General features: G+C 48.6%; 1 protein-coding gene across 1 annotated transcript; it reads left to right on the top strand.

Moving 5' to 3' along the window:
* The first annotated feature begins 1,273 nt into the window (after positions 1-1,273).
* Positions 1,274-15,056, top strand: LOC136149553 (histone-lysine N-methyltransferase PRDM9-like). Its single transcript, XM_065909906.1, has 10 exons — positions 1,274-1,342; positions 1,753-1,876; positions 2,184-2,291; positions 6,256-6,305; positions 8,153-8,309; positions 9,127-9,228; positions 9,443-9,714; positions 10,571-10,638; positions 11,707-11,900; positions 13,582-15,056. The coding sequence occupies exons 1-10, from the start codon at positions 1,274-1,276 to the stop codon at positions 15,054-15,056; spliced, it is 2,619 nt and encodes an 872-aa protein (XP_065765978.1).
* Positions 15,057-24,834: the final 9,778 nt, after the last annotated feature.

Raw genomic sequence — 24,834 nt, forward strand, 5'->3', positions numbered from 1 at the left:
CCATGCCTGAAAACAAGCAAAGAAAACGGCCAAGATGCGCCTGCGCACTGGAGCTACTTGACAGACACGCCCTCAGAGCAGCCAATCCCTGAGCAGTGGGGCGGGGCCTCCATCGCGCTCCTCACCCTCCCAGCGCCTATTGGCCAGACTGCCTCGGTCGCAAGGCCGATTGGTCGCTCGTGCCTGACAGGGTACAGGCGGGCTGCTGGCCCTTCACTTCGCCTCAGCGCGGGAGGACTGGACGTCGCTGAGCTACTAGCGCACCCGAGGCCGGGTTGAGCAGGGTTGCAGGACAGCGGGGAGACTGACAGGAACGCACCCTGCACAACCCTCATAAACCCTTGGCCTGACGACTTCAAATTCCAGGGTGAGAGGCCCCAAATCCCGTTAGCTTTGAGGAACCTGAGTCCTAATCTGAAGGAAGCTTGCGTCTCGTCAGCTTCAGGGACTACAAGTCCCTTCATCCGCAGAAACACCGAATCCTCTGGTGCTGCGACCCTCAAATACCTAGAGTAACCCCAGTCTCCCTCAGCCTGAGGCATCCTAAAAATAGCACCCGCAGACACACCAAATTTCCTTAACCGCAGAGACCCTGAATACCTCAGCCTGGGAGCTCTTAAAACTCTTCCTCCTCAAGACCCCAATTGTCTTGCCTGTCGGAGACCTAAAGCACCTTAATAAGAAACCCCTGATTTCCTCAGCCTGAAAGATCCCAAGTTCTCTCACCCTGCACTTTCTACATCACACAAAAGATCCCCAGTCCCCTCTGCCTGAGGACCCGAGTTCCTTCAGCCCATCGGACCCAGATCTCCTCAAGCCGATTGACCTGTCCCTTAGATATAGAACCCACATTATGTCCAGATTTTTCTGAGTCCCCAGGCGGAGATCCTCAAAACCTTTCTTGGAGAAGTAATTCCATTCCTGCACTGGAACAGAGCCCTGATTTCAGCCTGACCCCAGTCCAGCACTTAGGGGCTTCCAGGTCTCCTCAGGAATACCTGTCACCCACAGACACGTCCCTCCCAGTGCCTTTCCTCGGAGGGGCTGAATTGTAGGGGATCCAAAGAAGCCAAATCTAGTTCACATTAGGCTGATCTGTCATATCTAGTCAGGATCCCTCCATCCCACCAATACCCTCACCCCGACTTTCCCCTCACCTTCCTACCCTGGACACTCCACCCAAGGAAGACAGACAAGGCTCTGGACAGTGGTCTGGGCTGTCTCAGCATCTTCTTCTTCCACAGGCACCTTGGCCTTGAGCACGCCAATGGCCATGAGGCCGAACAGGTCTCAAGAGGAGAGCACTGATGGAGATGCCGGGAGAATAGAGTGGAAGCCCATGGTGAGAGGCAGAGGCGGCAAAGCTGGGCTCTAAGCCAGCTCTATGGGAAGGACATGGTGATGGTCCCTGAAGCACCACAGACTGCTTGCCTGGGCAGCTGAGTGAACTTCCCTGTGGCCGTACACAGGATGGGAATGCCTGATCCTATCTGAGATGGTGGGGTGGAGTGGGACAAAACAGGACACTAGCTTCATCAACTGCTCTGTGTCCAGGGAGAGTTAGGAAAATGCTCAGTGTTTGTTCAATTAAGCAGGACACAGTCAGGAAGGAAAGTCTTCAGGAAGGATGGTCTCACAGAGACCATCCAGTAACTTCTGGCTACTCCCTGCACAAAAGGTGGAGGAGAAGGCCCAGCCCTAAGGTCTGACTTATATTAGTAAATCACTGATGAAATCTATTATTTTCCTTAGGCCAAAGATGCTTTCAAAGACATCTCCGTATACTTCTCCAAGGAAGAATGGGAAGAGATGGGAGAATGGGAAAAAATTCGTTACAGGAATGTGAAAAGGAACTATGAAGCACTGATTGCTATAGGTAACAGGAAGTGCTGGGTGCCTGTGAGCCTAGGAAACATGAAACAGGTCTTCACCCTCAGTGTTCACTTGGCCCGCTCTTAGGTGGCCTCACCTGCTCACAGTTCCCTTTTGTGTGGAGACTAAACTGCAGGAAATGTTCACAGTTCTGTACCAGAGGGAGGGCGACCCTGCAGTGCAGAGCTCACCTCTTGCCTTGTTCTAGATTCCCCCAGCCCGTCCTACAGATTTCCCTGACTTTGTGACACTTCCCATTGCTTCTGTGTTTTGTTTCTCCTTCTTAGGACAAATATTTTGCTTCTTTCCAGGTTTCAGAGTCACTCGACCAGATTTCATGCATCACTGCAGGCAGGTCATCAAACCCCAGGTAGATGACACTGAGGATTCTGATGAAGAATGGACACCAAGGCAGCAAGGTAAGAGGCCAGGAGGATTTGGAGGTGTCTTCCTGAAACCAGCCTGGGCTTAGGTCTCAACTACATCTCAGCCATTAGTAAGGAAAACATAATTTTCAGCGTTCCAAAGTGGTTGTGGCTGAATATTGACATCAGCCTGAATGAAGATGAATGTATAGGTTTTCCAGTGTGATTCTCAAAAGTTTTATGTTTAAAATTTATCATTCTTTTTAAAAAGAATTATTTTTGCTAAACATTCTTAGTGAAAGGCAGTTAAAGAAACCTTAGAAATAAATTTACCAAACAGATTTAATACTAATCTCATAATTGGTTATTGGATTAAATCTCTTAGAAGAGGAAATGATTAACATATTATGTCAAGATACATTATTTATGTATGTATATAAAACAACACATGATCTTGTTACCCTAAGGTGAAACTAATTCTTTGTTTTAATTCTGGGAAAGGGTTTGAGACAACTATTTATTCTCCTTGATCTTTCCCACATTTCACTGACTAGAAACAGCATCAGGTAAATAAAATGAAGTACACTCATTATAAAATAGAAGCGAGCAGCTCACTTCCTCTTCTAACTGCTCAGACAGTTTAGACGAGTTAATACTCCTAGATTGGAGAAAACAATTTAGATAGCTCTATGATTCTCCATCTATGAATTTCTGTTCTCCCAAATTTTTAAAAATTATTTATTTAGTTTTGGCTGCACTGTGTCTTCGTGGCTGTGCACGGGCTTTCTCTGGCTGTGGTGAGTGGCTTCTCATTGCAGAGCACATGCAGGCTCTGCAGTTTGTGACACACAGGCTTAGTGGCCCCACAGAAAGTGGCATCTCCCTGGACCAGCCATCGAACCTGTGTCCTTGGCATCTGCAGGCAGATTCTCAACCACTGTGCTACCAGGGAAGTCCCTCTGTTCTCTTAGGTTATTAAAACTAGTGAAAGGGACATGAAAACAAACATTTGGTTGTCTGCAAAGGTTTTTACATGAAGAGAGAGTCTTCATAGAGAATATATATGTCACGATTCACCATACCTCTGCACGTCTTAATTTACCTTCTTAACAGTTTCTGAGTGTATGGTACACTCTTCCTAAGTATGTACACATTAGTGTTAGTGGCCATAGTGTTCATCACTCCATCGTGTCCAACTCTTTGCGTACCCATGGACTGTAGCCCGCCAGGCTCCTCTGTCCATGGGATTCTCCAGGCAAGAATACTGTAGTGGGTTGCCATTTCTTGCTCCAGGTGATCTTCCCAACCCAGGGATCGAACCTGCGTCTGTTGCATCTCCTGCATTGCAGGCGATTCTTTACCACTGAGCCACCTGGGATATATATACACATTGCTCTACAACAAATCTGTAGAACTTTTCCATCTTGCATGACTGAAGCCCTAACCCACTGAGTAACAATTCTCCAATCCTTCCTTCTCATAGCCCTTGGCAACCACGATTATATTTTCTGTTTCCATGGATTTGATTAATTTAGATACCTCATAGAAGTGGAATCAGGCAATATTGTCTTTTTTGGATTGGTTCATTTCACTTAGCATATCATCAAGACCCATCCCTGATGTAGCATAGGACAGAATTCTTTTTTAAGGCTTAAAAACATTCCATTGTGTGCATGTGTATACAACAGACATAAGATATATCTCATATATAATTTTTATCTGTTTATCCACCAAAGAGCATTTAGATTGCTTCCACATCTTGCCAATGGGGAATAATGCTGCAATGACCATAGATGTGCACACTGTTTATTCAAGATCTTGCTTTCAGTTTTTTATGGAAACACACTCTTGAGTTGAATTGCTAGATCATACAGCTGAGGAAACTCCATACTGTTTTCTATAAAGCTTGCAACATTTTACATTTCCAACAATAGTGTATAAGGGTTCCAATTTCTCCATATCCTTACCAAACTTGCTATTATCTTCTTATTCATATTGCCCATCAAAGAAGGTTTCAATTTGTATTTCCCTATTGATTAGTAATATTGATCATCTTTTCATATATTTGTTGGCCATTTGTGTATCTTCTCTGGAGAAATGTCTATTGAATTCCTCCTTCCACTGTGTTAGTCAGCTCAGACTGCCATAGCAAAACAGATTGCATTCCTTAAACCACAGAAATTTGTTTTCTTACAATGCTGGAGCATGGAAGTTTGATATCAGGGTGCCATCATGGTCAATCAGGTTCTCTTCCTGACTTATAGGTAGGCTTCATATTGGTGTATGCTTATTAACCCCTTATCAGATACCTATTTTACAAATATTTTCTACTGTCCTGTAGGTAGCTTTTTCACTCTGTTCACTGTGTCCTTTATGGATATTTTGTTTCCCCAGCACCATTCGTTATAGGGATTAAACTTTCCCCGTTGTCTTGACACTCTTGATGAGCATCATTAGACCATGTATCCAAGAGTGTATTTCTGTTTATTCCTGGCTGTCTATTCTGTTCCATTGATTGACATGCCTGTCTTTATGCCAACGGGCTTCCTCAGTGGCTCAGCAGGTGAAGAATCTGCCTTCAATGCAGGAGACACAGAAGATTCAGGTTCAATCCATGGGTTAAGAAGATCCCCTGGAGAAGGGCAACCCCGTCCAGTATTCCTGCCTGAGAAGTCCCCTGGACAGAGAGGCCTGGTGGGCTACAGTCCACAAGGTCACAAAGAGTCAAGAAGACTCAGCGACTAAGCACACACTTTATGCCAAAACCACACTCTTTTGGTTCCTGTATCTTTGTAACATGTTCTGAAATCAGAGGCCTCCAGCTTTGCTGTTTTTCCTAAGATTGTTTTGCCTATTTGGGGTCCTCTGAGATTCAGTATTAACTGTAGGATGGGCTTTCTGTACCAGAAAAACATTCCACTGGGATTTTAATAGGAATTGCATTGAATCTTTAAATTGCTTTGGGTAGTATGAACAGTTTAATAATTTTAAGTCTCCAAATCCATAAACATGAGATGCCTTTCTATTTACTTGTATCAGATTCCTTTCAGCAATACTTTGTAGTTTTCAATGTATAAGTCTTTCATCTCCTTAAGTTTACTCCCAATTATTTCATTCTTTTTGATGCTATTATAAATAAGATTATTGGGACTTCACTGGGGGTCCAAAGGCTAAGACTCCACACTCCCAATGCAGAGAAATTGGGTTCAATCCCTGGTCAGGGAACTAGATCCCACATGCCGCAACAAAGACCTGGCACAAATAAATAAATAAAAATAAATATTTTTTTAAATTTAAATTTAGATCTTGACTATAGCTGTAGAAAAATAAAAAATAATTAGGGCTGTTTTCTTATTTTCCTTTTTGGAATGGTCATTGTTCATGCATGGAAAGATATTTGAATGTTGATTTTGTACCGTGCAACTTTCTGTGCAGGTTTTGTGTGTGTGTGTGGAATTTTAAAGATTTTTGTGTACATAAAGTCATGTCCTATGTGAACAGACATAATTTTACTTCTTTCTTTCCAAATGGAAGCCTTTTGTTTCCTTTTCTAACCTAATGCCCTGGATAGGACTTCTAGCATTATGGTGAATAGAAATGTTGAGAATGGGCACCCTTGCCTTATTCCTGGATCTTAGGGAAGTTTTCAGTTTTACACTGATGACTATGATGTTAGAGGTAGACTTTTCATATATGATCTTTATTATATTGCAGTCACTTCCTTCTATTTCTACTTTGTTGAGTACTTTTGTCATGAAAGGCTAGTAAAGTTATTAGAAAATTTATGGACATCAGGTGAGGCACAGATGAAGTTTCATATTTTTTTTTAATTTTAAGAAAATTATGTAATGCTCCCAGTGGAAGCATAGGAGTTGATGATACAGAAATCATTTTCCATTCCTCCTTTGGTAGTCCTTGTCCTTGTCACTCTCTGGCTCAGGATAATGTGTCCTTAATTAGAATGCCCATAGTTTGGAAACATTTGCCAACCAAAGCACTGATTCTCATCATTTTTTAGGTAAACCTTCTTCGATGGCCTTCAGGGTGAAGCACAGTAAACACCAGAAGGTGAGTATTTCCCAAATCCTGTTGCAAAAATGTCCTTCTCATGAATCCAGTCACAGGTGAGAATAGGAGAAAACACAGAGATCCTGGAGACTGCTGCCTTCCTGTCCTGAATCTTTAGCACACTGTCTGATATCACCCCCATCTTTATAGTTAGTAAGAACAACAACCATAGTAGCCTGTTCTATTGGTATATTATTTTCACAATATTTCAGACTTCAAGCATTTTATGTGAATAAACTTACTTAAACCTTAAAACAATCCTACAGTACCTATAAGTAGGTATATAGCTATCACCATTATAAATCACAAAACTGAGGTTAAAAAAAAAAAATGACTGATTATATGCCCAAGATCACAGTATCACTTGTAGTGCAATCTAATCCAAAGCACTTTTTCTAAACTCCTTACAAAATGATTAAAACTTCCATAGTTCTATGAAGTTTATTCATATATCTTTATATCATCCATCTGAGAGATGTTTTCAACCTCAGTTCTTTTGTGCTATGCTAGGGAGGGATATGCTAAGACATTTGACTAAGGGAAGCTTAAGGACAAGCTGGGCAGTTTGTAGAGTGCACAGTCCAAAATGAAGAAGCTTAAGGACATGCTGGGCAGTTTGTAGAGTGGGCAGTCCAAGATGAAGATGCTTAAGGGCATGCTGGGCAGTGTGTAAAGTGAACAGTCCAGGATGAAGAAGGTGACAGGATCCCTACCTCAGAGCCTCCCACTCCAATAAGAGGAAGCAACTCACAACCCTGACAAGCCTCAGGTTTATGACTGAAAATCAACAAATAAGAAAATAACTGAAGGACTTCACATAGATTACCCACTTTTGAGTAGAAACTCATCATCTGGGCATCATTTCAAATGCTCATTCTTGCAGGAGGGAGTAACAAGTCCTTCTCCTGAGCTCTGATTAAGCAACTCTCCTGTTTGGAATCATTTGTTTAGCCTACCCCTGTGTTGTGAGCTTTGAGAGCCTAGCCCATACCTGTTAATTCCAGGCCCAGTTCAAAGCCCCTGAGGGCCCCCTGAATGTTTTGTGAATGAATGACTCCACATTTAAACATTCATCTAGGAGTAGGAAGGTCAAAGAATGCTGAAGATAGTATCTGTGAGCTAGACTTCAAATATAGATGCAGTTGAAGGGATAAATTGATGGCAGGGATGTACACTCACATTCATACTATATTAAATAGCTCACACAACAATTTGTTGAAATGTTATTAAATTTCATGTCCACTGTAACATTAAAAATTAGCATGTATGCCAGTTTATGGATCAGGAACTGAGGAGAACCAGCTGGTCATAGAGCCTTGTTCAAGCAGAATTGATGAGACCAGCCACTTTAAGTCCACACATTGTCTCTAAGAGGACATGGCGACCTGCAACTTCCAGCTCATTTTCTTTATTGTCTAAATGTGTTTCTGTCGATTGTCTTTTCTCTTCTCAATCTCACTGTTTTGTCACCTTATTTTCCAGATGTGTTCTGTCCCCTCTGTAATTTTCCATACTTCCTCGTCCATCAAAGGACCACTAATTAATAGAAAACCCCCTGGATTTCTCTATGAGCCCTTACCCTCTTCTTTCCCTGACCTCCAACTATTCTCCCTGCCTTGCTCTCACTTTTATGCAGAAATTTGAAGGGAAAGAACCTTAAGATATGAATTCCAGTTTTTATTCACTACCCACTTAGGTCCTCATTTTACACTCCAGTGTTCAGACCCCAACTCCACCAGGTATTTCCAAGAATTGTTGAAGTATTAACTAAAATCATGCATGTGAAAACACTTCATAAAGTCCTAAAGAACTAAAGAAATGCATGTTTTCTTTTACTCACATGGAAGGGAATGTCCAGGGCACCATTAATTAAGGAATCTAGTTTGAAGGAATTGCTGGGAGCAGCAAAATTGATGAAGACAAGTGGCTCCAAGCAGGCTCAGAATCCAGTGCCCCATCCCAGAAAAGCAAGGACCCCTGGACAGCACCCCAGACAAAAAGTCGGTAAGAGAAATTTGGGGAGTTCCTCTAATTAGTTCCTCTAATCCCTGTAGAAAAACTAATAAGCATGGCCTAGGTGTGTGGCATGGACTTTGGGTAGGTGGGTATTTAAGCTGGACTGATCTGAGACATGAAGTTAGCACTGGGGCCTTGGGAAAATCTTATACATTTCCTGATTGCTATCTGTAAAGTGAAGATAAGGATACATAACTCATACAGTGCTTGAAAGCCTTACATTAAATGCAAAAGTCTGATACCTACAAGTAAATAAATCCAGCTGTGATAATGGGAACCGTGCTTTGTTAGTGTTTATACCCAGACTTCTGTTCAATGCCTTACATGACATGTGCCCTAAACATGTATTTTCTGAGTAGATGTGTCGGTGAGCTATTTCCTAAGTAAGAGGGTTGGGAAATTAAACCTACTAACGGGAAGTGCAGGAAGCTATCACTGAACTGGGCATCTGTGGTCAGTGGAGCCTCAGTCTCCTGAACCTGTAGTTAAAGGGAGAAGTAACAAACTATAGAGAGGGGACTTCCTGGGGGAGAAGTGGTTAAGGCTCCACGCTTCCACTGCAGGAGGCGTGGGTTCCATTCCTAATCGGGGAACTAAGATCCCACAAGCCATGCAGTGTGGCCAAGAAATAAATAATGTAACATTAAAACATAAAATTACAAAAGTAAAAGTTTGAAAAATACATGTAAGCAAGTTTTAACAAAGTGTATAGATGGACAGGTAGGAGATCTCACACTTTCTGATAAAACAGGGACTAACTCCCCAGGCCCCACCAGCCTTGCTTAGCTTCTGTTCTCCATCTTAGAACTCACAAGAAAGGAGACTGGAGTGAAGAGGTACAGTCTACGAGAAAGAAAGGACCACGTGTACCAAGAGGTCAGCGAGCCCCAGGATGACGACTACCTCTGTGAGTGACCCCGCTGGCCCACTCACAGAGAAGGGGGCTACGAGGCCTTGGTCCACTAACCTCACCTCACCATTTGGTCCCCCGGTCATCCCCTTCCTCTATGACTTGGAGTGCAGGATCAAGGCCAAATGCCATGAGTGCCCCAGTTCTTTCTGAAGGTCTTTACGACCAGCAACATCACTAAACCTCCCCTCATCCCTGTTCTCACCTCCAGATTGTGAGGAGTGTCAGAACTTCTTCATCGACAGCTGTGCTGCCCATGGGCTCCCAACCTTTGTAAAGGACTGTGCAGTGGAAAAGGGGCATGCCAATCGCTCAGCCCTCACTCTGCCCCCTGGGTTAAGCATCAGACTGTCGGGCATCCCTGATGCTGGGCTTGGAGTGTGGAACGAGGAGTCCGATCTGCCACTGGGCCTGCACTTTGGCCCCTACGAGGGCCAGATCATAGACGATGAAGAGGCCGCCAACAGTGGATATGCCTGGCTGGTGAGAAGCACCTGTTTCCCTGTCCTCTGGCCTCTAACCGCTTGTGTGTGGTGGGGGGTACTTCATGGCTACATGCGAGGATGCAGCTGGTGATAACACGGTCGGCAATGACACAGTCACCCCTGGGTACTGTGTGCCCTGGGCGTGAACAGAGGACTTCCCTCTAAAGGTCAGAGGAGATGTGGGACCACAGTGTACAGACACTCAGGACCTCTATCTAAAGGTCAGAGGAGAGGTGGGAACACAGTGTACAGACACTCAGGTCTTCCATCTAAAGGTCAGAGGAGAGGTGGGAACACAGTGTACAGACACTCGGGACCTCCATCTAAAGGTCAGAGGAGAGGTGGGAACACAGTGTACAGACACTCGGGACCTCTATCTAAAGGTCAGAGGAGAGGTGGGAACACAGTGTACAGACACTCAGGTCTTCCATCTAAAGGTCAGAGGAGAGGTGGGAACACAGTGTACAGACACTCAGGACCTCTATCTAAAGGTCAGAGGAGAGGTGGGAACACAGTGTACAGACACTCAGGACGTCTATCTAAAGATCAGAGGAGAGGTGGGAACACCTTGGTACACACTCACAGGACTTCTATCTAAAGGTTAGAGGAGAGGTGGGAACACAGTTACAGACACACAGAAGTGAATCCTCCTTTGTGGAACCCTTGCCTTCAATGAACCAAGACTCAGACTTGGAATGATGAGTAAGGAGCTTACCGTGTGGTCTGACTGGCAGTTGAATCCATGCAGGCTGAAGAGCACCAATGACTGCAAAGGGAAATAGCTCTTCTATTAGTTCCTACAGGAAAAAAATAAAAGAGAGAGGAAAGCTTGTAACTCTTTTTCTGACACTCAGATCACCAAAGGGAGAAACTGCTACGAGTATGTGGATGGAAAGGACACGTCTTGGGCCAACTGGATGAGGTGAGTGCAATGAGTCTGCAGTGTGTAGACATTGATATTCCCTCAGTCCCACACTCTTTCCTTCTCAACCTGGCTCCCTCAACAGCTTTCACATCTTCTTTGCTCTTTTCCCTCCATATCATGCTCTTTCATTTCAAAAGACACTAGAAAGAAGGAAATAAAAATATAGCATGTGTCGTCAAGATACAAGTCTATATGCTGAACAAAAGTGGGGGACTTGAAAACAACTTGAGGAGTCTAGATTCACCAGGGACACTTCAACTCGCTTAATTGACACTTACCATGCACTTTATGTTTCGGTTTAGACAGTGAACTTCATTACTGAAGCAGATCACACAAGCCATGTCCTTTTGGAGAACATACTGCAAACAGACATTAGTCAATTGATTTTAGGAGCAGTAACCTTACTTTTTCTATCTTTGAGTAAGTGCACACACCAGGATGACCTAACACAGGAGACCTTGACTCTATGTGGGCAACAACCTCCGCAGGCTTGGTTCCAGTGAGAAGCGGGCCCTGAGGCCTCAGAAGGAATGGGGGGCAGCATGGCCCTTGGCGGGGCCATTCTCTGATGGCTCTCCTTTCATCAGGGCAGGCAGACAGTGAACAAACTATTACTGTTCCATGTCTCAAGCTATATCAGAGCTCTCTCCAAGTTTCCATGGGAGGGGGTGGGCAAGCGAATAGCACCCTGGATACATGTGGGAAGATGGGAGGAAAGCCTCAGGAGAGAAGGCAAGCTGGGGTGAGTGCTGAGGGCTGCGTGCTAGCCAAGGAGCCCCAAGTCCTGTGGATGAAAGAGAACTCAATTCAGAGTTTAGAGGAGCTGGAGGTCACCAGCCTCATGGACAGTCCAGGTGGAGATGAGTCTGGAACTGGGTTCTGGAAAATGGCTAATTAGGTAAGGAGAGAAAAGCATGGGAATTCACATGGCCTGGTCAAAGGTGTGAACAGAAGGTCCACATGAGGGGCGGCCTCAAAGGCGGAAGGCAAGGAGCTGGGCATGGGCGGAGAGTGGAGGGCACTCATCACCTGAGGTTTCTTTCCCTTTCCCGGCCTCGACCCTAGGTATGTGAACTGTGCCCGGGACGACGAGGAGCAGAACCTGGTGGCCTTCCAGTATCACGGGCAGACCTTCTACCGAACCTGCCAAGTGGTCAGGCCGGGCTGTGAGCTGCTGGTCTGGTATGGGGACGAGTATGGCCAGGACCTTGGCATCAAGCGGAACAGCAGGGGGAAGAGTGAGCTCGCGGCCGGGAGAGGTGAGTGTCTCCCCTCTTCCAGCACCCCACCCCATCCTGGGAGCTTCATGGTCTGATTTCGAAGCAGAGTACAATCCAGTCCAAAGTCAGTTGAGTTGCAATTAAAATGCCTCAGAATTTGATTCTTTTCATATGATTGTTAGGAAAAAAATTTTATATTAAAAATGTTAGTTCTAATTTTTAATATTTCATGCAAAAAAAAATATGTAACATCACCTTCTGCTGAAAGGCTTAGAAGCATAAAGCAAGTTTTCTAGCACCTACCAGCTCTCTCCCCTTTACCTGTTTCCTCCTCATTTCCTCCCATTTCTAAGCGACTTGTGTACAGCGATTTGCATTCAGTTACTGTTCCAATTTGTTGTCATGTGAGTTCACGCTCTGTGCCAGACGGGGCTCCACGCACCGAAACAGACAGAACCACTGCCCTGAGGCAGCAGGGGCTTCATACCAGACAGGGGCTGGTGCTCTGAGGAAAACCAGCGCAGGGAACGTGCCTCGGGTCAGCGTGAGCAGAGGGTGGGGTGTGGTGCAGGACGGTGGGGCAGGGTCTCTGCAGAGATAACACCCGTGGGAAGGATTCCAGGCAGGGGAGCAGCCAGTGCCGCAGGCCCAGGGCCAGGAAGAGAGGCCATGCCAGGGGTCGCGGGAGGAAGCACAGAGGGAGGGGAAGGAGGCTGGATGGGACACGGAAGCCTCAGGGCCTGTGTCCACGTGCAGGCCCCAGGGGTCCTCCTGGGTGACATAGAACAACCCTGAGGCTTTCAGCTGCAAGCGGCATGTTCTCTGTTCTGTGATGATACTTTGGTTCATTTTTGGGAAGAGACAGCAGCGGGGAGTCCCCTCAGAGGTCAGTTCATTGCCAGACATGAGGGGAGAGTGGGTTGGCTGAAGATGTTTGGGAGTGAGGGTGTGAAGAGTCTGGCTGAAGGTGTATTTTTTAACAGGGCTTCCTAGTGCATGTTAAATGGACTAAGACTGAATCAAAGAAATGAGATACGAATACTAGTGAGGCTTGAGAAAGGACATGCCTTTATTTTATGATTAATGGAAAACTGAGAGAGGAGCAATTTGTGAACCAGTTGGGGCAGCAGGAGCCAGAGACCTGTAGTCAGTGGGACCTGGGCCGCTCGGTCTCGTCCAGTCTGAAACCCGCTTCCTGCAGAGATCGGCACAAAGGCTGCTCTTTGAACAAGGAGTCTCAAATTCAGCTTTACTCACACCTGCCCTAACCACCCCCCTGTGCTGCCTCCCATATGCAGAGAGCTCCAGGCCAGGCGCCTCTAACTTAATAGACCCTTTCCCCTCACAGGGAGCCACTCAGGAGATTCCACCTAAGTCATCAAGTCTTATCTCTCAGTAGGGTAAATGCCTGTGGCCACTGTGACGTGACTTTTCAGACACTTACACACAGGGAAAGTCCCTACAGATCCACCTCTATCAGGAGAGATGCTGCCTCTGATGCTGCTGGAAGGTCCCTATCTGGGTGATATGTAGAAAAGGCCCGTGACACAAGATTCCTGGATTTCTGTAGATGTAGAGAATAAGAGTGGAATGGAAAAGTGGACTTTAAAGACACACTCGATGGGAGACAAATCGTGCACTGTCAACACTTAGATGATTAGTGGGACAGCCCTGACCATGGCAAACCAGCTACCTGACCAAAAGCTTCCTCTTTCAGGAGAACCGAAGCCCAAGATCCACCCATGTGCCTCCTGCTCTCTGGCCTTCTCCAGTCAGAAATTCCTCAGCCAACACATCCAACGCAGTCACCCCTCTCAGACCCTCCTGAGACCATCTGAAAGAGACCTCCTCCAACCAGAGGATCCCTGCCCAGGCAATCAAAATCAGCGATTTTCAGATCCACACCGCCCAAGCGACAGGCCCCAACCTTTGCTGAAAAGCATAAGGCTGAAGAGGATTTCAAGGGCCTCTTCCTACTCACCCAGAGGACAAATGGGGGGTTCTGGGGTGCATGAGCTAATGACAGAAGAGCCCAGCACAAGCCATAAACTGAATCCAGAGGACACAGGCACATTACTCATGGGGGCAGGTGTCTCAGGGATTATGAGAGTCACGTACGGAGAGTGTGGGCAAGGCTCCAAGGACAGGACAAGTCTCACCACACACGAAAGGACATACACAGGGGAGAAGCCCTATGTTTGCGGGGAGTGTGGGCGAAGCTTCTGTCAGAAGGCTCATCTCATCACACACCAGAGGACACACACAGGGGAGAAGCCCTATGTTTGCAGGGAGTGTGGGCAAAGCTTCAGTCGGAATTCCCTCCTCATCAGACACCAGAGGATACACACAGGGGAGAAGCCCTATGTTTGTGGGGAGTGTGGGCAAAGCTTCAGTGATAAATCAAACCTCATCAGACACCAGAGGACACACGCAGGAGAGAAGCCCTATGTTTGCGGGGAGTGTGGGCGAAGCTTCAATCGGAAGTCCCATCTCATCACCCACCAGAGGATACACACAGGGGAGAAGCCCTATGCTTGCAGGGAGTGTGGGCAAAGCTTCAGTCAGAAGTCCATCCTCATCACCCACCAGAAGACACACACAGGGGAGAAGCCCTATGCTTGCAGGGAGTGTGGGCGAAGCTTCAGTCAGAAGTCCATCCTCATCACCCACCAGAGGACACACACAGGGGAGAAGCCCTATGTTTGTGGGGAGTGTGGGCGAAGCTTCAGTCAGAAGTCTCTCCTCATCACCCACCAGAGGACACACACAGGGGAGAAGCCCTATGTTTGTGGGGAGTGTGGGCGAAGCTTCAGTCAGAAGTCTCTCCTCATCACCCACCAGAGGACACACACAGGGGAGAAGCCCTATGTTTGTGGGGAGTGTGGGCGAAGCTTCAGTCAGAAGTCTCTCCTCATCACCCACCAGAGGACACACACAGGGGAGAAGCCCTATGTTTGTATGGAGTGTGGGCGAAGCTTCAGTCAGAAGACCCATCTCATCACCCACCAGAGGACACACACAGGGGAGAAGCCTTATGTTTGTGGGAAGTGTGGGCAAAGCTTCAGTGATAAGTCAAATCTCATCTCACACAAGAGGACACACACAGGTGAGAAGCCCTATGTTTGCAGGGAGTGTGGGCGAAGCTTCAATCGGAAGTCCCTCCTCATCACACACCAGAGGACACACACAGAGTAGCCCTATGTTTGCAGGGAGTGTGAGTGAGTCATGACGAACAAACCACACCTTAGCCACAGGAGGATTTCTGCAGCCACCCCATGCCTCAGCTCTAAGGGGGCCTCAGAGGAGGCCTGTGACCCGTTACTGTCCCCAGGAGAATGAGGAGAGACTTCCCAGGTGGTCCAGGGGTCAAGACTCCAATGCAGAGACCCACGCTCAATACCTACTTGGGGAACTAGCTCCCACATGCTGCAACTAAGACACAGCACAGCCGAATAAATAAATATATAATAAATATTTTAAAGAAAGAGTGTGATAAGCACAGAATTACTTGTTAAATAGACTTTCTACTTTCATGACAGGAGAGGAGGTATATAAACCACAGAGGGTTTCTTAGGTGTTCTGGAGATGTTCATGCCAATTGCCTTTGTGGTTTCTTAGTACTCCTCTTCTAAGAAATTTTGTCTCCACACAAATCTGAAGCCCAGACTATGTACTCATTCGCCCCTTATCACTGACAGCAGTGGGGTCCAGTTAGCTGAACACTTGGGAAGGCATAATTCTGGAGCCAACTCAGTTAGGTCACTGGACAGTCAGTTCCTGGGTCCAGGGAGAGGAATCTAGGGGTTGAGACAGACTCACCAGGGAAGGGATTCCCCGGCCTCCTGGGAAGTGTGTCCTCTCCTCCTTATAGACCCCGGCTCTCCTTTGGCCTCTCCTGGTTGCCCTCTGGTTTCCTCTGACTTCTGTAGCCTCAGAGTGAAGGCCTTGTGCACGTGTGCATGTGCATGTGTGTGCCTGGCTCAGCATGGGCCATCTGGTCTTTGCCGCTCCCTCAGGGTCATCACAGCATCTGGACTCCAGATTCAACCACAGGGGTCCAGTTCTCAGCCCTGCCCTCAGCAGCTGTGTGACCTGGGGCAAGATGCTCAACCTCTCTGTGTCTCTATTCTCATCTGTGATACAGGGTGGGAGCACCAGCATTTTGGTCTGATGCATAAGCACAGGCGGAATCTGGCAGAGGCTGGCTGAGAATGCAAGCCCCGCCTTTGCTGTTCTTTGTGTGTGTGTGTGTGTTTAATCTTTTTTTTTTTTTAATAGAAGGAAAATCGCTTTACAGAATTTGTTTTCTGCATGTCCTCCAGCCCCCACACCTTCCAGGTCTTCAGAGCTAGATGAGGAAGGGGCTGTTTAGGCACTGGGCTGACCTGAGGGAGGGGTGTGAGACCAGGGGTGCGAAGGGAGGGCGACCTCCCTTCGCACCCCTGCCGTTCCTGCTGAGCTGGGCAGCCCCAGGGCCCTCCACAGACAGGCAGTGCCGACAGCCGTCCCCCTGCCGAGAACAGAGCCTAGAGCTGCGCTTGCAGGAAATCCCTGTCCGGCCCCCATCCCACCCCCACACGGAGGGTCCTTGAAGCCCACACCGCAGCTTCTCTATGCATGGGCCTCGTACCTGTGCCCGTGCACTCTGGTCAATGCTGTCGGGACCTTGAAATTCTTAACCATGGAATAGTTCATCCTTACACTTCCCTTTCGTGAGTGAAGTCTGATGGGCCCCGGGGTGCGCTGTGAGCAGAGCAGATGCTCACACAGCACGGGTCCCAGGGTGACCAGGCTGCACGAGGGGACAAGGTGGACACAAAGCCCCCCACCCTGGGTGAGTGAGGGTGGGGACAGCCCCAGGAAGCCACGCTTGCTCAGACCCGGAACTGAGCTCCGACACAGAGTGGGGGCAATGGGGTTCTTAAGGTCTACCACACCCTCCCCTCTGTGAATGACCTCTGCCCTGGCCTGATCCTTCCAGAAGGGGTTCTGGAGGCTGAAGTCCGCCCGGCCACCAGAAGACACCAAGGGGAGAGTGGCCACAGGGCGGGGGGCGGAGGGTGCGAACTCCAGGACTCGGGGCAACGGCTCTCAGTTCCCTCCATGTTCCAGGCCTGTTAAGCGTCTCTACATGAACCGTGTCAGTAATAACCACCCACTATTATTTTCCTCTTTCTGTCATGCTTTCTTAAGGGAACACGTTTCCCTATAGGAAGGGAAGCCACGTAAACTCTCCATCTTCTGTGGCTTGAGGCAGGGGCCACGGAAGGGAGAGTTAGGGGTGGTGCAGGCAGAGGGGCTTCAACTGAAAAACGGTGGGGACCCAGAAACCTGCAGGGGCTTCTCACCTGCACCTCCCACCAGAGCTGGGCCTGGAATCCCCTGAAAGGCTGAGTAGGTCAAAGCTTCTCCCTCCCCTCCCCTTCCCTCAAAAAGCTGGCTCCTGGGCCAGCCCACAACATCCCCAAATCCCCCATCACCCACAGCCCCGCACAGGCCCTCCCTCACAGAAGTGGGATGACCTGGATGGTGGCACGGATGGTGTGTGACCCCAGAGCTGGGGGTCTCAGCTGACCTTGAGCAAGGGGGCTGGTGCTTTACACAGCCTCCCAGCCCAGGAAGCTGCCAGCAGCCACAAGCCACAATCTGAAGCGGAGCTGGGGGATGGGGAGTGGGGATGCGAGCAGTCTGAAGTCCCATCCTGTCCCCATGACAGCGGCCAGGCTTCACCTGACACCATGACTGCCCTGCATGGGCACACAGGACACCAGCAGTCATGGGGACAGACAGCCAGCTGCCTCCGCTGCACACTCCACCCTGACCACAGCGGCCCCATGGCTGTACCAGCCCCACCTGCGCGTGGCTCTGCTTGGCTACCAGGACTTGGGGACCCTGGGTGAGTCGGTGAGGGCAGAGCTCCAGAGGCCAAGCCTGTTTTTAGCCGTCAGACCCGCCCTGGCTGCCAGACTCATGAGCCCAACTGGTGTCTGAAGCCTTTGGGAGAATGACACCACAGGCGCTGACCTCAGAGCTCAGACTCCTGATAACTTACTAAACAGATTATTTTTAGTCTTTTTTTAAAGTGGGATGTTGGCAGGAAGGGGCAAGGGGAATGACTTCCTTCGTGGTGCTGTGGTTAAGAATCCACCTGCCAATGCAGGAGACACGGGTTCATTCCCTGATCTGGGAAGACCCCACGTGCCATGGAGCAGCTAAGTCCATGCACAAGTACTGCAGCCCAAGTGCCTAGAGCCCATGCTTCCCAACCAGAGCAGCCACCACAGGGAGAAGTTCAGCACAGAAACGAGAGAGCAGCCCCCACACCCCACAACCAGAGAAAAGCCTGCACAGCAGCGAAGACCCAGCACAGCCAAAAATAAATAAATAATCTTTTTCTAAGTAGGAGGTTGCAGAATTCCCTGCTGGTCCAGAGGCTAAGACTCTGAGCTCCCAACACAGGGGGCCATGTTCAATCCCTGGTCAGGGCACTAGATCCCACATGCCACAACTGGAGACCCTGCATGCCAAATGACCCAGTGCAGCCGATTAAATGAACATTTAAAAGTAGGAGGTTCATCTGTCACCAAGAGAAAACTATAACATTTTAGCGAAAGAAAAGAAAAAGATCTTATTTTGCAAGTTCTCGTGGTTGATTGCAAAAATTTTCTCATAATATGCAGCTGTTTAAAAAAAAGAAATTTAGAAAATACAGAAACTAAAACCCACCCATAAATGTGTAGGGAACAGCAATTACTGAAGCATCTGGCCACCACACACAGGAATACATGTGCATCTTTTTCTTCTACAAAAGCTTTCAGCCTCCACCCCCCTTCCCACCGGCCTCTGCTCTGCCCACCAAGAAGACTGTGCTTTGGCCTCATGACTCGGGGGTTTCTGTTGAACTCAGGGAGGCGGAGGAGCAGGGCTGTGTGGTTGGGGGCACCATCTGGCCTGCAGTGAGGAGAGAAACGTGAGTGTGCCGCCTCTGGGTCCAGTAACTCCAGGGGCCTCAGGGGAGCCTCCCGGGAAGAAGCCTCTCAAATGCCTTTCCTGCAGTCTCCACAGTTACAGCACGTCCCACATCTCGGGGCTCAGCTGTGGGCTAACAAATCCTCTCTTGTTGGATGGAAAAATGTTTCCACAGAGAATCTACCCAGATCTTGGCCTCAGTTGGTCCTCTTGTTGGACGTGAAAAGTGTTTCCACAGAGGATCTCTCTGGATCTCAGCCTCTGTTGGTACAGATTGAACAGGCAGTATGTTCAGGGCTCAGGGAAGTTAGTCCTCAAGCTCCTTGGGTTTAGGGCTACAGCACCTCCTAACTTCCACCCCTTCCATGGTCATGGAGTCTTCTCTTCCAGAGGAAGGTGTTTGGCAACATCAGCCACAAAGACACGTACTAAAGAGGAAAAAGGCCATGGCAGGTGGAGCTGGTTGTTCCTGGGGGAGCAGGACCCCTGCCCCAACAGCTTCTCCTCCTTCTCTCTGGGCATGCGGCTTTCACCTCCTGGGTGCCTGCCAGTGAGGGGTTTCCAAGGCACCAAGCTGGGGTTGGTGATGAGTGAACTGGATGCCAGGGAATCCAAGATCCTGCAGCAAGTCAGTGCACTGTGGATGAGGGCCGGCCTCACTGACTGGTTAGGCCCTGTGCATTCAGGACACCCTCTCTGGACCCCAGGTGGAGGTGCTGCTGCCCCCAGTGCCCACCTGGGTCTCAGGAGGTGGAAGAGAGACCGGGTTGTCCTTCCCACCTCCTGCCCAGAGAATGACAAAGGCCAGTTCCCAAAAGTCGGAGCAGGGTGGGCAGAGTGAGTCTTGGGTCTCACAGGGTCCCTGTGAAAAGGGGTTTACTGCTGCCTGGATCCGTCTTGGCTGGTTCTCCTTCTGTGTTGTCTTCACATCAAATCACAAGGACGAGGCAGTCCAGGTGCCCACAACATCACTCACCCAGGTGCCGACAACCCTCCTCATTTATTATGGGCAGCGAGACAGGGTGGCTGGTGTGACGCTCCCCTGGACCAGAGAAGAGACCCTCTAGGCTGTGTCTTTTCTACTCCTGAGACCCAGGTGGGTGCTGGGGGCAGAGCACCTCCACCTGGGGTCTGGAGAGGGTGTCCTGAATGGACAGGGCCTAACTGTCCAGTGTGGCTTCAGGGGGTACGGGCAAGAGGGGCACTAACTCCTTTTTAAATATTTCAGACAACCACTGAATTCCTTTTGGTGTTTGGTTTCAGATCTTTTTATATGGTCCATTTTCAGAGTCTTTGTTGAATTTATTACAATATTGCTTCTATTTTATGTTTTGATTTTTTGACTGCAAGGCATGTGGGATTGTTACCAAGTCCAAGCTCGCTCTGCATGCCTCACAACAGGCCAATAAATCAGAGGCGAGGTGCTGAGGCAAGGAATATGACTTTACTTGGAAAGCCGGCAGACTGAGAAGATAGCAGACTAACATCTCAAAGAAACCATCTTGTCAGGGTCTAGATGTCAGTATCTTTTATAGAACACAGAGCTGGGAGGTGAGGAAATAAAGTGAAAAGGCCATTAATCTGGCAAATATCTCCTGGAATGGCCAGTCTCGGGAAGAGATGTGTTACTTTCTCCCTTCCTGTAGCCATCCACAGGTGGACAGGTCCTGGACAAAGGCAGAGGAGTGGGGTTTCCTGGAGCAGGCCATTATGTATGGACAGTAATCCTATAGCAAACAAACCACAGGAAGCAAAGGTTAAAATAGAAGATTTAATTTGAAAAAAAAATTTTTAAAACATGGAGTCAGATTTTGTTCTTCCCTGTAACAATTCCCCACTCTCAGTGTTCATTCCACAATCTTACGGGAAAGGGGGTGATGATTGTTCTAATTGCTCCATCAGTTGCATCTTTTGGGGAGTGCCCACCATCGGTGCCAGTGTTCTAAATGTTGAGATTTGTCTTCTTTTGTTGCTCTTTGGAAAGTGTCTACTTCATATGTGTAGACATAAAAATATATTTAATCTAGGTGCTGAGAGTTAAGTTTTTTCAGCAAGAATCTTTTAGGATTTCAAAAATGCAGGCAGCATCTAAAGGTAAGGACTCTAGCACTTTTTATGTATGGGAAGATGCAAGAGTCATCTCACTGAAATTATTCCTTTTGATACATAGCTCATCATCTGGGGCCAGTATCCTGTCTTTTCCTTCCCGAGTTTCCTCAGGGACCCCTGTGGGGAGTGGCTGCAGTCTGATGGCTGCTAGAGAGTAGGAGGGGGAACCTGGGTCCCCACTGTGATCGTCTCAGCAGAGAGAGCAAGCACGTCCTGTGGCTCCAGACAATCTTCCAACTTTCAGGGTTCAGCGTTCAGCTGCAGGATCCACAGCCATCAGCTCAGCCACCATGCTCTGCACTTAGCTGCTATGTAGCCCTGAAACCTGCACTGCAGGAGGCCCTCTAAATGTGGCGTCCTGTCCAGCAAACTCTCGGTCACACCCTCCAAGCCTGACCCAGGCCCAGCTTTGCTGAGAGGGTCTCACTGGGGACCCAGGTTCCCCCTCCTGCTCTCCCACATTCCCTTTGGTTCTGTGTGATATTAACTGTTTTTACAGATGTCATAATAATGTTGAACACACTGCCTTCGTGCTGGCAGTCTCGGTCTTTTGTTGTCCCACTGAGATTCCATGAAAACACACCAGATGCTGGGCTGGAAGAGGAGGGGCAGGTCTGGTCTCTACTAAGTATGGACGTCTACTGGAAGGAGATCACAGTTGCAACCTCACCTGCTGCTCATTGGCTTTTTGCTGGTCCATGTGCCCTGCAATCAATTGCCCAGATAAACCTGCTCCCTTTTCCCGATGCTCGTGCTGGTGAATTGGAATAATTACCAGGTAGCTCACCTGAGGAGTCTTCAGGAGCCCCAGGGATGGGGAACCACTCAGGGGTAAAGAGGGAATAGGCACAGGCTTGTATAAAATGATACTGTAAAGCATTGATTCCTAAACACAAGTCAAGTGAAGCTCACATGTATTCTTCCCTTTTTCTTAGCTGGTCTCCCTCTTTTTCTTAGTTGGTCTCCCTCTGCACATGATTCTGGCCCACACAGATGGGGTGAGACTCAGTTCCCAGACCCCCCTACCTGGGGGTCACACATTCCCTTGATCAGGGCACCATGGTTGTGGTCGGCAGGCCCCTAATGTGTAAACAAGCCAGGTCCATGTTGTCAAAGCTGTGGTTTTTCCTGTAAGCATGTATGGATGTGAGAGCTGGACCATAAAGAAGGCTGAGCACTGAAGAACTGATGTTTTTGAGCTGTGGTGTTGGCAAAGACTCTTGAGAGTCCCTTGGACTGCAAGGAGATCAAACCAATCAATCTGAAATGAAATCAACTGTGAATATTCTTTGGATGAACTGATGCTGAAGCTGAAGCTCCAATACTTTGACCACCTGATGGGAAAAGCTGACTCATTGGAAAAGACCCCGATGCTGGGAAGGATTGAAGGCAGGAGGAGAAGGGGACGATAGAGGATGAGATGGTTGGATTGCATCACCGACTCAATGGCCGTGAGTTTGAGCAAACACCAGGAGATAGTGGAGGCCAGGGAAGCTTGGCGTGCTGCAGTCCATGTGGTCACAACAGTTGGACACGACTTGGAAACTGAACGACAACAACCACATAGCCTATCTGTGTCTCGATGAGCCCCGGGGAGGTGAACGTGTCAGAGGGAAAGACTGAGAGCCCTGCCTCAGCACCGACCCCCGGGAGGGCCATGGAACCCCACGGTTACCCAGGGAAACCCACCTCAGCTCCAGACCCCAGACCTCTGAGCACTGACATGCAGACACAGGCACGGAGTTTTCCAGGACAGAGGCCAGGCCGGGTCTCTAGGCAGGTCTCCACGTCCTACTGCACAGAGAACACCGCCAGGCATGAATGTCCTCCCTGTAGAAGTCTCACCTAAACATAATCAGTGTAGACAGGACTTGCAGAGGTCTGAATCCACCGTGTAGACAGAACTTGGCCAGGTTCAAAGTCGCCTAGGGCTGCGCTCCCAGGAGGCACAGGTCATACCCCCGGGTCTCTCATCGTTGGACAGGGGCTCGCCCGCCTGTGAGAACTGGGACGTACCTTTCTTGAAGAAGAAATCATCACTGGCTCCACACTTCACCCACATCAGGAAACGGAACAAAAGCTTTGTCACTAAACATTTCAGCGGGCAGAACAAAACTGTGAGCAGGTTCTGCGGCCACGTGGTGGTCACGGCCCGGGGAGAGCCAGGAACCTGGTGGAGCGCAGCCCAGCGTCCTGCAAGGACAGACGGGAAGTGGCCCGGCGGCAGCGTTCCGGGCTCCCAGCAGGAGGCGCTGCCCGGGTCGCCCAGGCAGGACTGACCGGGAGTGGCCCGGCGGCAGCGTTCCGGGCTCCCAGCAGGAGGTGCTGCCCGGGGCGGGGGCGGGGGGCGGTCACCCAGGCAGGACAGTCCTACAGGGTCCATGGGGAAAGTGGGTCCGTCCATCCTGCTGGTCAGTTAGGGATGGAGTGTGCTCAGGTCCTACTTCCCCGCAGGGTGGGGGGTGGGCCTGACAGCTCCTAGGCTCCCGGTCAAGTGACTTCCTGCCGGGGTTGATGCCCACAGGGCACCGTGCTGCATCCAAGCAGAGAACGCGGGCAGAGGCGGGGCACAGACGCCATCCGAACAGAGCGCCTGCGGGGAGCTCCCAACTGCGCCCGCCTGCCCACCTCCCCATGACCCGTTACCACACACACACACTCCCACGCCGCACACGTAAGCGCTGTACACCTACACCGTGCACACAAACAGCACATGTCCGCCAACAGGCACACAGACACGCATAGCACACATGCACACACACACATAGCGCGCGTGCGCGCACACACACACACACGCTCCCATGCCACACACATATGCTCTGTGCACCTACACCGTGCACACAAACAGCACATGTCCGCCAACAGGCACACACACGCATAGCACACACACGGGGAATAAAATGAATACCCTAAAGTGCTCAATCCTAAACACAAGTGAAGCTCACATGCATTCTTCCCTTCTTCTGAGCTTTGATGGTTTCCAAAATTAAAAAGTTTATACAGTAGTTAATGGTGAGTGACTTTTAGATCATGGGACTTTCTGAAGTTATTCCACAAATACTGCAAGAGGTGAGAGATGAATGAAGATATTCGGTGTGTCCCTCAACAGAAGGATGGACAAGCAGAACATGGTCCATCCACACAATGAATGTTGTCCAGCCTGAAAGGAAGGCAGTTCTGACACAGGCTACAGCATGGGTGGACTCCGAAGACATTATGCTCAGTGACATAAGGCAGACACGGAAGAACAAATGATATTTGAGTCCACTCATACAAGGCACCTAGAGCAATCGGCTCCATAGACACAGAAAGCAGGATGGTGGGTGCCAGGGGCTGAGGGAGGGGAAAGGGGACTGAGTGTCTCATGGGACTGTCTGAGTTTTGCAAGATAGAAGTAGCAACCAAAAGCACACAAGCATGCACTGCAGCAGCATTTACAACAGCTGAGACATGGAAGTAACCAAAATGTACATGGACAGATGAATGAATAAAGAAATCATATATGTATAGAATGGAATATGATTCAGCCATGAAAAAATAATGCCATTTGCAGGGATAATCTAGAACTAGAACAATCATAGTAAGTGAAGTACTTCAGAAGGAGAAACTGATACCAATGAACTGTTTTATAAAAGTGAGATACACACACAGTCAGGAAACAAACATGGTTACAGAAGGAGAGTGGTGTGTGGAAGTGATCAATTAGGAGGTTGGGGTTCGTTTATCCTCACAAATACATATAGAATATAGAGTCGGCATGGACCTACTTTAGAAAGGGTGGCGTACTACACACTCTATAATAATGTATGTGAAAAAAAACAAAGATGAATCAGAATGTTCATGGGGATAACTGATGACGAATCTCTCCACCAACAGACACAACACTGTAAGTCAG

Source organism: Muntiacus reevesi, chromosome 18 (genome assembly GCF_963930625.1).
Source record: "Muntiacus reevesi chromosome 18, mMunRee1.1, whole genome shotgun sequence".
Classification (NCBI taxonomy): domain Eukaryota; kingdom Metazoa; phylum Chordata; class Mammalia; order Artiodactyla; family Cervidae; genus Muntiacus; species Muntiacus reevesi.